Source organism: Nematolebias whitei, chromosome 18 (genome assembly GCF_014905685.2).
Source record: "Nematolebias whitei isolate Nwh7 chromosome 18, NemWhi1, whole genome shotgun sequence".
Classification (NCBI taxonomy): domain Eukaryota; kingdom Metazoa; phylum Chordata; class Actinopteri; order Cyprinodontiformes; family Rivulidae; genus Nematolebias; species Nematolebias whitei.
The window spans coordinates 32,185,983-32,202,072 of NC_056515.1; the positions used below are offsets into that span (position 1 = coordinate 32,185,983).

A 16,090-nucleotide genomic window follows, 5' to 3' on the forward strand; every position below is an offset into this window, starting at 1 on the left:
AAAGCTCACGTGAAGATGTCAAAATACAGAATACACTTTTAAGATAGCTTGAAGATGATCATAGCATCTCTGGGACTATTTTCAGGGAAAAGTCTTTGCACAAATTTTGAACATATTCAAAAATCAAGCCACAGTTTTTTATCCATCTGTGCCTAATGCAGTGAAGATGAAAATGACTGTATTAAGACATTCTTGAGACCTCCTCATGAATGTTCACTATAGTCACAGCCCAGTGAACTATCACCATAACATAAATCAGATGAAGATGGAAAAGGGGCACCCTAGGCTTTATTTGAAGTGTTTTATTATAATGACTTGTTTAGAGAAATTCTTGTAGAGGATTCAAGCTAACACTAGACGAAGCCTAGAGGAGTGAATTTCTGCTCAAAGAAGCAACCCAGACCCTAAAAATGTTAAATACATGATGCATGTAATTAATTTATACATCGACTTAACTTTTCATCAGATAGAGTAGTTATGTGAACTGGATATGCTCAACATGATATTTTATGCAACCTGTATTTAATAAATAAATGGTGAAATGTTTCTTTACACAGATGCTCTTTAGTGTATACAACCAAAAATGTCAATGTGAAAAAGTAATATGGTTAAAATGTGATACTTAAACCCTTTTAACATTTTTGAATTTGCTTTCAGGTAGATCCTTTTCTCAGCAGTGGTCGGCTTGTCTTCTCTATGACAGCTTTTTCTAGACTCTCTAAACCAGGGGTGTCAAACTAATCTCCACCGAGGGCCACATCAGCATAATGGTTGCCCTCAAAGGGCCGTGTAACTGTAAGACAGTATAAACATAGCTAAATTTAACTAAATATAATGTAAAATAAACAACTACTCATTAATGTTAAATAATTCAGATATTTTTTTAATTATTCAACTCACAAATATTACATATACCATATATATTTGTATAGATGTAGAAAAATATGTCTGCTTGTTGCTCTTTTATAACATAAAACATTTTAATTTGCCAGGTTATGAAACCTGCATTACTCCATAAATCATTTATCAAGCTTCCCAAGTGAATAAGGAAAAAATAAGTTATGACATTAACTTTGTTCAAAACTTTTTTTTGTCATAAGAGGGGCAGAATAATGGTCCAACCAACAATTGTGAGCTGCTAAGAACATGTGTGACAGGTTTTACAAAAAAAAATAAATAAAAAAAATGGCTGCACTCATCCTTGCAAGGTTCATACATCCAACTAATGAGAGATGGTATTATTACAGAAAACATTTGCTTGCATAAACATAAACCTGCAATCCCAAATACATTGCTGCAAATAAATTATACCATAATATAAAAAAAAAAGACATGTAATAAGTATAATAAACTCAAAATAACAACATTAGGGTTGAAGGCTCACTTTGTCTTACTTAGCTCCGTATTTGGTGCCAAAATGCCAACGTAGATTGTACTCTTTGACGACCACTTCTGCCTCATAACACAAAAGACATACCGGTTTCTCTCCTTGAAGCACAAACATATATTTGCCTTCCCATCTTTCTTGAAACAGTCTTCCATCTGCATCAGTTTTTCTCTTCCAGGACATTTTAGGATCATTGTATTTCGCAATTCCACTTGTTCGGAAAATAGTATTGATATGGAAAAACTGCAACCTAGTGGCACGATGCTATTACTTGGCAGGTAACATAATCGGCATGCAATATGGGAAATGTAGTTTGTTGTCGGTGCAACATTTTGACATATTTATTATGCAACAATCAGACCATTTAAGCTCTTGCGGGCCACATAAAATGACGTGGCGGGCCACATGTGACCCGCGGGCTTTGAGTTTGACACATGTGCTCTAAACTGAAATACAGCAACTTTGACTGCTGTCTAATGAAGATACTGACTACCCAATATTACCAGTAATCCACACAATCCCATGTCAAACACAACAGACGAACAAAGGCGTAGGCCTCCATATCCAATTGTCCCCCTCTTATAATGCTGTTATTGCTAGTATCACTCAGTCCTCTGTGAATAGCAAGCTGTAAATCAGGGCACTAACGATTGGTCAATAGGCTGATGGTCCTCCTTTAACATGTGAACATCTAGTTTTGGCTGCTACCAGCAAACTGGCTGATCCATTATGAGAATGTGCCATTTATAAGACTGAGTTTATTGCAGCTCCTCAGACTGAAAAGTCTTTTGCATAAAAGACAAAATGTTTCAACAAGAAGAATCAAGAACTGATTTAAATTGGCTAGATTTCTGTACTTAAGCTGTATGGATTTTTTAACCAACCTGGAATTAAATTAGGTCTTATACCTGTATGAACGTTGAACTGTAAGTTTTGTAAAACAGACTTTTAGTGGTTTTTCTTTGTCACTGAAGAAGCTTCATGAGACTGAACCATTTTATTCATCCTCCTCCAACAATGATGCTTCTCCCAGCAAGAGGTCGGAGCCAAACATCTGACCTATTCAAGACAGCGCTCTGAGAGAAGGCTGCTGGTTGTAAGAAGGGCTTTCCCCCTCCTCGCTCTCTCTCTCTGGAGTTTCCCACTGGGACTGAAATCTCATGTTCAGCCGTTATCCGAAAAGAGCATCCATTCATCATCTTTGGAAGAGTGCGAAGAAAAGAAACCGTGTCACAATTCTCGCCTTGGTGATCTTTAGCTGAGAATACTTGAAGTGGAAGATGTCCACAGACAAGAATTTCAAAAGATTTTTCTCTCTCTGGACAAGTGTGGTGTTAAGTCTTTTTATATAGGTGTAACGACAGCTTTATGTTCAGAGACTACCCCTCCAGCACTCCATTGAGATTAGAGAACAGGGCGACCGAAATAATCTTCGCTCAGAGTACTTCTTAAATACTTATGACTTAAATTGACTTGGATGCTCTTGAGCCACTCTCTCATTAATCTGTCCACATGATCCCTGCCTTTTGGATGCAGCACCAACAGGATAATACAGAGCTGATCTTTGTTTGATGGATTGATAAAAAATAATTTATCACCCTCTAGCCAATGGGGAGTAATAAAAGGTATTAAGGAATTATTAAGATGGAACATTGCTGTAGTTCACGATCCATCACCAAACTGGATTACTGTCAGGAAAGGTTAATAGATCCACTAATCAGAGAGTGATGCAGTGGAGACCCAGGCTGGCTGTAGTTCATCTGGATGTCAACTTCTAGGAAAAAAAAAAAGTTCATCAGGTCAAATGTGATGAAACTAGTCACAATTTAGAGGTGCTACTTTCTAATTAGCACCTTTTACATATTGATGTTTCACTTTTCTGGTGTAAAATCTGTTACAATTTAAACTAGTCACAAGCTGTAGGGCAAGTCTGAAGCCCAGGTAAATATTTATTATTAACCTTAATTTAACCACTGAGATCACAGACCTCTTTTGCAAGGGAGACCTGGGCCTGAAGGCAGTGTAACATGCATGGGAGGAAACCAGAGTACCCAGAGAAAACCCACGCAAGCACGAGAAGTACATGCAAACTCCACACAGAAAGACCCCAGGTGCAACTGGGGATTGAACCCAGGACCTTCTTGCTGTGAGGCAACAGTGCTAACCTCTGAGCCATTGTGCTGCCAAATATTAAGGATTATGTTAGGAAAGGCATCCAGCTTAAAACATTTTGCTGAAACAAACATGCAAGTTTAAAGATGAAAGGGAAGGCCAAAAAGGACAACATGGAGATGGAGGGAGAGTAAGATGGAGGAGGATAACTTGCTATGGTGAACTATTTCTATCTTAACATGTAATTCTCAACCTGCCATTGTTTATCTGTTCTTACCAAACCCAGCTGGTTGAAGCAGATGGCCGCTTGTCCTGAGCCTGGTTCTGCTAAAGGTTCCTTCTTCATGAGGGGTTTTTCCCTTTCCACTGTCGCCTTCATGGTTGCTCAAGATGAGAGTTCTGTGATGGAGGTAAATTCAAAGCAGTCTGCTCCTCAGATAAATAATGTTAATTTATTATTTTATATATGAATGTTTCTGTTCAGTGCCCTGAGATGACTTCTGTTGTGACTAGGCGCTTTATAAATAAACTGAAAGGAATCGAAATGAATCACTGAAATGAACTGAACAGTTGAAAAAATATGAATCAACCACGATTTGTTACAACACCTTAAGAGTAAACTATTAATTTTACTTTTGTTTATTCATTATGGGCGGCAGGGCATGAGAGAATGAGACGAAAAAGTGTTTTGGATTCTTCCATTTTTCTTCCATGATCAAAATCTTTGCAAGTCACTTTTTAAAAAAAATATAATTTGATCATACATTTGCTCGTCCCCATGTGTTATGCTTGAGATAATCTCTCTAATTCACATGCAAACACAATTTTTTATGAAGTTTCTAAAACGCCTTTCAAAGGGAAGATATTTTGTTTATTTAGATCCTCTCAATTCTCGTATGCAGTGTTTAAATGATGTTTATGAATTAATTTCACAAAATAGTTTACAACTAAACCAAGATAAGAGATTTTTTCTGGTATGCAAAAACTCAGAAATAGAACGTTACGGCTCATCTCAGTTCTATATTTCTGAAGTCCAAAAAAAAAAAAAGAAGCACAATGTTTCTTAAACTGCAAAGCTTGTTTCAAAATCTGATGTTGAAAAATGTATTCGGATTTCCTTGGAAATCTGTCAGTTCCTTGGATCTGAAAAGAAAAGGTTAAAAACTTAAACTTTTGCAAATGCATGAGCGTTTCTCATGCCTCTATTTTTCATTTATTCTGTGTGTGTGAATATGTTTGTTTGAATGTGCATATAAAATGTTTCTATATTTTAAGTTCGTAATGAAAAGCACATTGGGTCATATTATGCGTGAAAAGCATTACACACAATTTAATTTGAGTTGATATCTGGTGCACTGAGATACAGAGTATTTGAGAAATAAAGACGTATGAGCCTAATTTGTGCATGCCTACCATTATGATATTTTATCTGGTGAACTTTCTTCTGATCCTTCGTCTGTAACGGAGATTTACACCAATAAAAAAAGTTGTAACCAGAATGCTCTCTGCAGTTTGGCATTTCATTGTCAACAATTTTACGCCATTCAAGTCAGGTGGGGATACTTTGGACTTTGGCTTAAAGTCCCAATTTTATCTGTACAGGTGTGTTTTTTTTTCCTTTTATAAGCAGATAAAAAATAAAAAATCAAGTTAAAATATATCCAAGATGTACTGAAAATCATTTAAATAAGTTAGTTCATGGCACCTTTAATTATGATTAGTAGCATTTTAATTACTCCAGATAAAGAGTACATACTGTAAACTGAAAGAAGTTGAAATACACAGGAAGATACTGAACAATCTGTTACCAGCATTAAGCTAAGAAGTTACAGTAAAATGCTAATTTACTTTCAATTCATTTCCAGTTACACACTGCCCTCTGCTAGGACTTGGCGATGACGCTGTGAGTAAATGAATGTAAATTTACAATCAGACTTTTCACAGGGCCTTTCCTATATCTCTGATTGGGCTTTGGCTTCCATCGGCAGTCACCGAGGTAATTTATTAATCTGTTTTAACTGCTCCGCGAGTCACAGCTTTCTATTTAATTTCATAAATATTCACAGGATTTGAGCTTTTGACCCACGTTGCTCCACATTAAATGACCTCCAAAAACCTTTAAGCCAACTGGCAGCAGCTCTTTACATTCACTGCTGGAGCCACACAAACCGAAGTCCCTCCATCATCTCTAATAGCGCCACGGCAGCAGGTTGCAAATCTGGAACAACAACTGAGATCTGGAGACGTTCCCAGAGTCAGCTGTCAGTGGCCGCTGCCACTGTCAGCTTTAATTGTGACTCAAAGCCAAAAATTGCAGACAAACTACCCAAATTAAAATTCAATGGCTTAAAAATGCAGTCCATGTAACACACACTGGCACGGTAAGTGCCACGGCAGTTTCTACAATCAAATCCAGCTTAACAACGTAGTCTGTAAGTTCTTCAAAACTTTATGAGCATTTAGAGATCCCTTTATGTCTCACTTAGGTCACATATTTATTCCAATTAGCCTCTGCAGTCAAGTGGGAAACTGTTTACTCACCAGTGATGCCTGCATCCCTAATGACACCATTCTGGCACTCGTGCCACCCTGTAATGAAACAGACACAGGGTGCACTGGGTTTAATTGTCAAATTATGGGAGCTGTTTGCTCCAGAAACAGTATTTAGGGGGATGCTGGAGAGTGGAGAGGTGAGGAAATGTCTGCAAGTTGCTCCAAATCCTAGCACTGAAACAAACAAACAAAAAAATGTTCTCATGCAAATTCCACGTTTTTACAAACAAATTACCACAAAACAATTAATAAGCCATCATGTTTATCTATTAGGCTTTAAACACAGATTGGAGTTTAAGCACCTTTCTTAAGAGTATAATGACTTCACGACTGGCTATTTTTATTTCCCTCTGCTGAAGTAAAAGGCAGTACTGTGTCTGTATTTGTTTGTCTGCAGTGTTAGCAAAATGTCTCATAAAGCAGTGGACTAATTTAAAAAAAACTTTCAGAGTAATTATTGGACGTACATCTATAAGTGATTAACGCTGACTCAATATGGACATCACAGCCAAATGATCTTCAAGAACAGCTATAATTCGTCGGCAGCGGTTCTGGCATTTGTGAGGCTGCCTGCCTCGTGCGAAGGAGTGTGCCGTGCTTCAACACTCGGACTCAGATGCAATGTGCGCTGTCGTAATCTAGACGCAATTTCTGAGAATTGCAGGCCACTTGCGGCTCCTGGAACTCGCTGGCTTGAGGGAATCGACCCTGGAGAAGGCTACAAGCACGGCCCGGCGGAGTGACCACGAAATTTGGCTGTTTGGAGTCGCCATTGAGATGTACCTGAACTATGAAGGCAGACAAAAATATTAAGCAGAGTCGGCCTGTCCCAAAACAAATATCTGAATCTGGCTTCCCCACTTGTCCTCGAATAGGCATTTCACATTTCTCCTGGAGGTTATGTGAACAAGAAGCTCTGCTCTCCCCCAATTTAAGCTGGCCACCACAGTTAATTGACAATTTTAAACAAAAAAAAGATATAAAACTCAGTTTCACCTACAACTTGATTTGGTAGCAGCTGAGAGTCATTCACAACACAAACTCAAAATCAATGGTTCCCAACCCTGGTCCTTGAGGAACACCATACTGCATGTTTTAGTTGTTTCTCCGCTCCAACACCTAATTCAGGAACAATTACTTCCTCAAGTTCTGCAGAAGACTGTTAATCACCCATTCATTCAAATCAGGTGTTTTGGAGCAGGGAAACAACTAAAACATGCAGGATGGTGTTCCTCAAGGACTAGGGTTGGGAACCACAAATGTTACATCTCTGTCCAAAGCTGCTACAATTTATACAGTATGTGGATTTAACGTAAGTCTAAAACTCTGTCAGGAAAGGCAGCGGGAGACATGCATTCCTTCAAGGAATGCAAAGCTTTTTAATAATAAGTTTTACTAATCTATGTTTTTTACTTATTTATTATTATTATTTTTTTTTAGCTGCCGGTTGTTCCCTTCTTCAGGGATCGCAACAGTGAGTGAACTCGCTATACTCGCCATATAATCCAAATTTATTGTATATTAATTCAACCTTTATTTAGACAGGTTAATCCCATTGAGCCTCGAGGACTCATTTACAAGAGAGACCTGATTTCAACAACGAATGATGACAACATGACAACAACAACAACAATAGACAATCATAAAAGAGGCATACAGATTTAAAAAAATATATATTAAAATAAGATGGCAAAAAAGTAGCAAAAAACAGAATATAAACAAATATACCTGTATTTAATTAGATCTCGATTCTACGTTGGTTTTTGATTAAAATTAAACTTACTGCTAATACTGATCCCATTTCTATTTTGTGTTCACTACATCTGCCTGTCTGAAAGAAAAACAAATGCTTATGACATCTGTAAAACATTATTACGCTCATAAAAAGGGACGTACAACAAAAATCGGACTTGTTAATTATTGTAAAATACACAAAACGATAAGAAATGTTCAGAAAGTGAGAAATAAAAGAAAATGTGGTTCTGGTTTAAAACTCCAAAGACAGAAAAAGACACAAAAACATGATTTTTAATTATTTCACTGATATCATGACAGATTTTTTGGGCTTTTGCTCAACATATAATCTTTATTTAAGAAATCAGCAGTCATAAGCACTGATATATGACCTTGTGTGAATTTCATTTGGCCAAGACTCCCCCTCTACCCCCTCACACCGACGATTAGACCCACGTGGGTGAGCTTAATCTGACCGACTGCACATGTTTACTGAACTCCATCATGACAAGAGTCGTGCCTGATGCTGTCCCGTCGTGTCAACCACCAGCTGCACTCCCGCAGGGCTTTGGAGAAACAATTTGCTCATCTCATGGAAGAAGGCGACCCCAAACTTTTTATTTCCTCCATGTGAAGGAGAATATTTAAGTGGACGTAAGGATTCTTGTTTTTTCACTTTATCCTCTGCAGTCAGAGGAGGTGAACGTAACTGGACAGCCAGCGGTGTAATGATTTGTCTGCAGCTGCGTGCACGGTCACCAGAGCTCGGTGCGCACTGGATCACAGAGCAGAGTGCTTGATCAGAAGCTGCAACTTTAGCAGAATGGTGCTCAACTTCCCCCTCCACTCACTGCTTTCACTTTTGGCCGTTTTTACAGCTGCTGAAGGTGAGACTTCTGCTTTTGATTGAAGATGAACGCTTTGTTGGATTTGTGGTTTTAAAAGTTTTCTGATCTTTGCAGGAGCTGATCTAGAAAGTCTGTACATATCTGGGTTGGCAGTAGCCTGAAGGCTTCAGCTGCAAGAGAACCGTATACAATAGATTAAAATGACATCATTTTCTGAGGTGACAAGTTTACTAAAAGATTACGCAGCTGATGCAAGCCTCAATAAGAAGTACTTATGGCTGATTGAAGCAAAGTTGCAGAAAATCCCAGATTTTTGTCTTTATTTATCCGTTCATGGAGTTTTCCGGTTAAAAATGTCTATTTTGTCTGGTTTTGTGGTTATAACCTATGGCCTCATCCCATTTTTGTTATCCCTTTGTCTAAATGAAAGTGACAGCAGGCTCTCCAGGCTTCAACTGTGGGATTAAAGAGGCCTGAGGCTGAGGTTGCACAGCTGTTTCTCTGGTTGTTTAAAGATAACCTGCAACGGGAGCTATGAGGCCAGGCTGTCTGCGTGTGATACCAAATTCATGCAAAAACCTCTATTTCACATTGGCTGGAATTCTATTTATGCAAGAGATGGGTGTGGATGTTTTTTCATCACGCATGTGCTGAGTTTCTGCTACTGCGGGACTCAGCTGTGTCTCAAATGCATGCTCAAGTATTAGGGTTTGGTTCTTGATGTCTTCTGCTCTTGATAATCAGCTCAGCAGCCTTATTTTCCACAGCCACAGATGTGCTGCCTTACGGGTCTTGAGTTTTATTTATCATGTATTTGTCAATCAAAAAAAAAAAAAAATAAAAGCATTGTAGATCAATGCACTGATGAACAGCACTGTTCATCAGTGCTGGAACCAGTTTGTCAGATGTCAGGTAAAAAAAAATAAATATCCGAGTCTGTTTTTGTCCTTCATTCAGGGAATTGCTTTGACCTTCAGTAATCTACATGCTTTAAATTATGATGACAAATTTAAACAGCTGGATTTACAAGCTGCTGCACTCAGACATCGCTCTCTCGTGCCTTTCAGAGTAGAATAATGAGAATCCAGACAGCAATTACAGTAAACTAGACAGCACAAACATCTGGCGTCAAACAGCAGTTATCTAATCTCGTTTAAAAACAGCAATGAACTTTTAAGGCTTCTTTTCTTTTTTCTTTTAGTTACAATAAACTAGTTATCCCATGAAAATAAATGATTAAAAAAAAAGGCCTAGCATTCCTTGAAGAAATGCATATTGTCTGTCAACTCTATTAAAGTTTTTTTTAAAGACTATGATGATTTTATTTTAATAAATGACAAAATTGTAGCCGTTTTGATTCCAAACTCATGGCATATTGTAATATAGCATGCTGATATGTTGTATGTATGTTGTGAATGATTCTCAGCTACTACCACATCAGACTTTAGCTAAAAATCTTTAAAATTGATCATTTGATAGCCTTTTTTTCTGTTGGGTAATAGTGATTAGCTGTGATGACCGTCTTGAATTGGAATGACTCCAAAAGTTATTAATTTATTAATGTTCATCCTATGATTATATTTTAAATAATTCATTAAAAGTGGCTCAGTACTTCTTGAGATATTTTGCTAACAGACAAACGGTTTTGACTAAGAGTAAAGGATGACGTTTTAAACAAAGATGTTGCGTAATAAGTAGCTCTTGTATTACATGTTGTGACTCAGTCTCGGCTATAGCAACACTCAATTTTCAGCTTAATTTCTATAGATTAGCTTGAGTTATAGCCACTTTTGTGATTTCTAAGTTTAGTAGGATGAGGCGGCCATAATAAATTAGACTGACTTCAAAAAGCATTGAGTTATAAACGTACATCCAGAAATTACTTGCTGAAAGTTTAATTAAAATCTGCACAGTGGTTTTTGAGATATTTTGTTAACAGACAGACACAAACAGAAGTAAACAGAGACAAAAGCAAACACATTATCACCTGCCTTTGCATTTTCAGCAACATGTGATATTTATCTCAAGCATATATTTTGGTGAACTGGGGTGTCTGATGTGCAACAACAACAAAAAAAAAAAATTATACATTTTTGATAGGCCAACTTATTAAAGTACAGACTTTATTATAAACACTGATATCAGTCTGAGTCTTAAATTTATTATTCAGTACATCTAAATTTACAGCACTTGGGTGAAGAAAACAATTAGCCAAACTTTGTTTTGATTTACTTTAAATATGCCATAAAATAATTTAATTTAACGAGTCATCGGTCCAATCACAGGAATCAGCACAGCATTTTTACCTCTGACTACTGTTCAATACTAAACTTGTCATATGTTCAGGTTTCCCTTGTCACTCAAAGGAAAAACCTATATAAATGTAAATGAACTCATGAAATTAAACATTTGCATAAGGAATTATTTAAATTCATAAATCTCATGGGGATCAGAGATTTTGCTTTAACCAAGGTTTGTGTCTGCTTCTAAAACAAATATGAGTCATGCACACAGAAGTCCTGCTGCATTTCTGCTAGAAAAAAAAAAAAAGTGATATACTTAATTGTCTTTGGCAGCGGGAAGTGAGTTCTGTCACATATAACATCGGATTGGAGCAAAGTCATTATGGAAATTGTAAAAGAGCAGCTTTTCAGCACTTACTGTAGATGCATTTACTACTGCTTTTATTGCATTACATCGTCTTATGTCAAGAGCACAGAGTAGATGTTTTGGTATAGAAACAAACACAGCAAAGCACTTAGGACCACAGGATATGACATAAATATTTTTGCATATGGTTACTACGCTTTAGTGGAAGGAAAAGTGCCATGTGTACAACCTCCAAGCCACTTAGCAGTAGTAGGCTTTTGTAACTGAGCCATTCATCTGCTTGAACATTTCACAAGAACAACCTGTAGATTTTTCCCGTTATATATACGCGTATAGTTATTCATCACATGGTCTTTGTCCTATTTTGCCTATAACGAGTGTCATCACTGTCAAATGCAGTGATTTTGTTATTATTATGGAGAACAGAAAATTTCTCCTAAGAGTCATGAAATAGGAATAAAAGCTTTCATGTTTGGTCCAACAACTCAACATTGGTACTTTTCTTCTTTTTTGTAACAAAAGGAAGCAACCCATTTGCTAATTCTTCTTTTCAAGGCCTTGTTTCAAGGATTCAAGGTTCTTGTCTTTCACATCACATGTGGTACATGAGGTGGAACAAAACTATGTACACAGGGTCCCAGTTACATCCCAAAAAAGTACAAATTGTAAAGAAAAACAGTTGTAAGATCTAAGACAGGAACTAAGAAATATGCTAAACTAAGAATATATTAAGCACTAATAGTACAAGACAATGCGCCAAACAACAGCAGCACAAACATGAGTCTGTGTGAGCAGAGCAGTTCAGGACAAATGAACACAGCAACATGAAATAAATCAGCAGCATGAGATCAGCATTATGGATAGTCAGCAGCACATATCAACAACCAAGTGGCATTACAGTGATTTTTTTCACTGTGATAATCCTGACTAGGGATTCATGAGTCTAACAGCTTCAGGGTAGAAGCTGTTCTTCAGCCTAGTGGTTCTGAACTTAATGCTCCTCAACCTTCTGCCTGAGGGGAGTGGGACAAAAAGTGTGTGCGCTGGGTGAGTGGGGTCCTTCATGATGCAGGTGGCCCTCTTCCTGCATCTGGACGTGTAGATGTCTGTGATGGTGGTGAGACTGACTCCAACAGACTTCTGTGCAGCCTTCACCACTCTCTGCAAAGCTTTTCTTTCTGCAGCTGTGCAGCCTCCATGCCACACATTGTTGCTGGAGCACAGGATGCTCTCCACTGCACACTTGTAGAAGGAGGTGAGGACTGAGCTTCCCAGTACACCTCACCTCAGCCGTCTGAGGAAGTGGAGTCTCTGAACTCATGAACACACTGTTTTTCCATTTGTCATTTTAAAAGATATTCTTGCAAACCTTGCCTGCTTATTGAAGCTACACAGGTTTTGGTGGGGTTGAGGAACTGGCATCTGCAACAAAAAGCATGTAATCCGACATTGTTGTCGCTACATCCATCATGTTTGGTGTTGTCGGTTAGGCAGGATGTGAGACAGACCTTGTTTTCAAAAGGTTACATTTTGGCTGTCTACACAGAAACTCTCATTTAAAAAATACTGTTTTGTGGTCTCTTAAAAGCTTTTTGCATATGGAAAATGTCTAAGTCAAATTATTTCTGGTTTCTGCTGAAGACATTTTAGTTAAAAGATCAATATACTGTTCTGCCTGATTTATTTATTTATTTTTGTACATTTTCTTTCAGCTGTTGAAAGCCAGAAACCTGCTGAGGACACAGAGACATTCTCTCCTCCATCCCTCATTTATCCAGCAGTCAACTTTCAGATCTTCAATGCAGACCATGTGTTTCTGAGACAGGGCAGTTCTGAACCATCAGGGAACTCCAGTCTAAAAGTTCAGGCTAAGACTTTTCTCATCACCGGTCCAGGTGCTGGGATCCTACAACCAGCTATCAAGGCATCATATGGCTCCCTAGCAGTAGATACTATAATCCCTCCTGACCTGCTCCTCAGTGGACGCAGAATTCTACCGGTCATTTTAGTCCGCCAAGTTCGTTCCTCGTCCCCGGTTGTCAAGGTCCTCTTCCACATGCCTACAGAAAATAATTTCACTTTCAGCCAAGACACATTGGGTTCCAAAGAAGATAATGAGAAGAAAAATGATGGGGACAAGGCCAAGGATGGAGCCTACTGTGTGACAGCTTACGCCTTTTGGGAAACGAAGGAAGTCCGTGGGGCTTGTCTGGTTTCTCCAGGGGGATTCTGCATGGCACATCTGAAACTAGAAGCATCTTGGTTCAGCTCAGCCAGCAGATCTGGAAGCTCTAGTAAAGAAGTGGAAAAAACTGAAGGAATTAAGGGACTTCAGGGGAATCTTGTGGAAGTCTACTTCCAGAGCAGAAGGGACCAGACTGGCCAGTGTACTCCACAAGATAGTTTGCAGCGAGTAGGAGTGGGACGAGGCAGAGACTCTGTGGGATCGGGAACACCTATGAAAAGGATAGGAAGTGTCAATCTCATCAAAGCTCCATCTGGAAACCCCACATTTTTTCGACTGAGGCTGGGAGGTGCTGTGATAATCCAAACTTCTTCCAAACCACTGAAAACCACAGACGTGGCAACCTTCTACGTTTTTCTGCCAAGCACATCTACTCTGGAAAATTTCACACTTAGGTGAGCGATCTTCTGTATAATTTTTAGATTTTTTTTGTCAAGCTGCTTTTCAAAGAACCTTGGAGTTGCATTTATTTTATAGTTTAGGGTTTGAATAGCCAGAAGTATGAATTTGCTAATGACAGGGACATTAGCAAAGTAAGTCGATTTTGATGCATTCTGAACTTTTTCAACAAACACAGAAATAACGTCATGTACCAAAGTATTTTTTTTTAAAATTAATATACATGCTATGGTTCTATTAACCATTCATATACATGTATATCTGTAATGATTAATGGTGTACTGGCTTCTTTAAAAAGTGCCCCATTTCATACTGGACTAATTTACTGCAACTGCTACTTCTTGCCTCTTCAGATAAGGTGCTAAGGCAAAGGTACGGTAGCCATCAGGTGCAAACGCACTGCAAACAGCTAAACACACAGCAAATGGTTAATACTTGAAATTACGGTGGCTGCATATTACAACAACTGCAAGTAAGAAACATTGCAAACAGCAAAACAACTGCGAGTAAGAAATGCTGCGAACAACCCGAATAAACGGAAGTGCACCAGACCACTAGGGGGCGTCAACCACCAAATCACATGACACCAGATCACCTGGAAATATAATATAGCTGAGCGGCCACTTTCTAAAGTTATAGTAATACTTTCATAGTATGCAAGGATACATAAAATGTCTCAAGTAAAGAGAGGTTTTGGTAATGTAAAGAAACAAAAAGTCCCTTTTGTTAAAAGTAAAGGCAGAAAATTAAACATTGGCAAGACAATGGCTTTAAATAATGTAATTTGATATTTCATAGGAAAATCAGAGACATTATATTAAGATAAACATGGAAAAGAAAGCATTAGATAATTTTGTCACAATATGAAGTTGGAATTAGGGGGTAAGATTATCAAAACAAGCAATAAGTCCAGCTAACAGGCACATTTCTAAGATCAGCCAATGTTTTGTAAATTGATAGACCTTTTAGACCGATCCAAACACTAATTTCAGTAATACAGACATTTTATACACAAATCATTGGGAGTATTTCTACTTTACATTGGCAGATCTTAGAAATGTGCCAGATTATCTTAGCTGTACTTATTGCTTGTTTTGCTAATCTTTATCGCATCTTAATCTTTTTTTGTGAGTGTTTTCAGTTTGCATCATACATCATTTTTCTGTTGCATGTGTTTTTTGTGTTTGCATGTACTTTTTTGTGTTTCCATGTGATTTTTTTTTTGTGTGTGTTTACGTTTGTTTTTGTTGCGTTTGCTTGTTTTTGAGTTTGCACCATACATGCGTTTGCTGCACGTTTTGCTGTTTGCTGTGCATTTGCACCTGTCGACCACCATACAAAGGGCTAGCAAAAGGAAGTCAAATTGATTTTAAAAAGATTGTAAGTTGGAGCCCTCTGGGTTGCCAGTAATTCATAACTGAATGGGAGATTTTTCTGTTTTACACTAGAGGCTATTTATGTTTTTATACACAGCTAAGTTAATTTAAATGGCAAAAATGCAGGAGAGGTGGCCAGCTTAAGGTTATCGAGACGTGTCGAGCTATGAGTACCATTCAAAGAAATTCCATTTATCACTGGTCTCTGTAGTCAACACAACTGAGATTAGAGCTTAGAAGGAATTAATTGTTTTTTTAAACATTTACAGTACAAGAACCACACTCGGTATTCAAGACGTATGGTATATTTTCAGCATATTCATGAAGGATAAGCTCCATGCATTTAAACGATTACTTTAGGCTCTTAAACACTGATGGGAGTCATCATCAAGGCCACGCTGTAAAACGCATGAACGCCAGAGTGACTTGTGTTGTCTGCCCGTTACCGGCTGCATAAATTTCGAACACATCCTGCCTTCCCCAGCATCACTGTTAGTGGGGGGAGTTATGGAGAGCACTCTTCCATAAACAGGAAAATAATTGGCAAATGATTCACTGGTTTTCATATCTCAAACATCCCACTAACATTTCAACAAGGTTTTGTGGTTATTTGACTTCATAAATATTGCATCTGTTTAATGGAGTAGAAAACAAATAACTAATCCTCTTAACTCGTCTGAGTAAAACTGAACTTAATATAAAAGCAGCTCCACCACGATGAAGCACAGACTTCAATCTGTTTGCAAAGTTTCTCTTTGCTGCCGTTTCAGTGCACATCGCTGGGTGAGCTTCAGATAGGTAAAATGTAGAACCTCCCCCCCCCCAA

General features: G+C 38.0%; 1 protein-coding gene across 1 annotated transcript in view; it reads left to right on the plus strand.

Annotated features, from left to right (window-relative positions):
• Positions 1-3,645: 3,645 nt before the first annotated feature.
• The window catches only part of si:dkey-1d7.3 (transmembrane protein 132D), a 42,056-nt gene continuing 29,611 nt past the window's right edge, over positions 3,646-16,090 (plus strand). The window contains exons 1-3 of the mRNA XM_037692044.1: positions 3,646-3,689; positions 8,504-8,673; positions 12,957-13,884. Of these exons, the coding sequence (XP_037547972.1) occupies positions 3,646-3,689; positions 8,504-8,673; positions 12,957-13,884 (1,142 nt within the window). The remainder of the gene's footprint in view (positions 3,690-8,503; positions 8,674-12,956; positions 13,885-16,090) is intronic.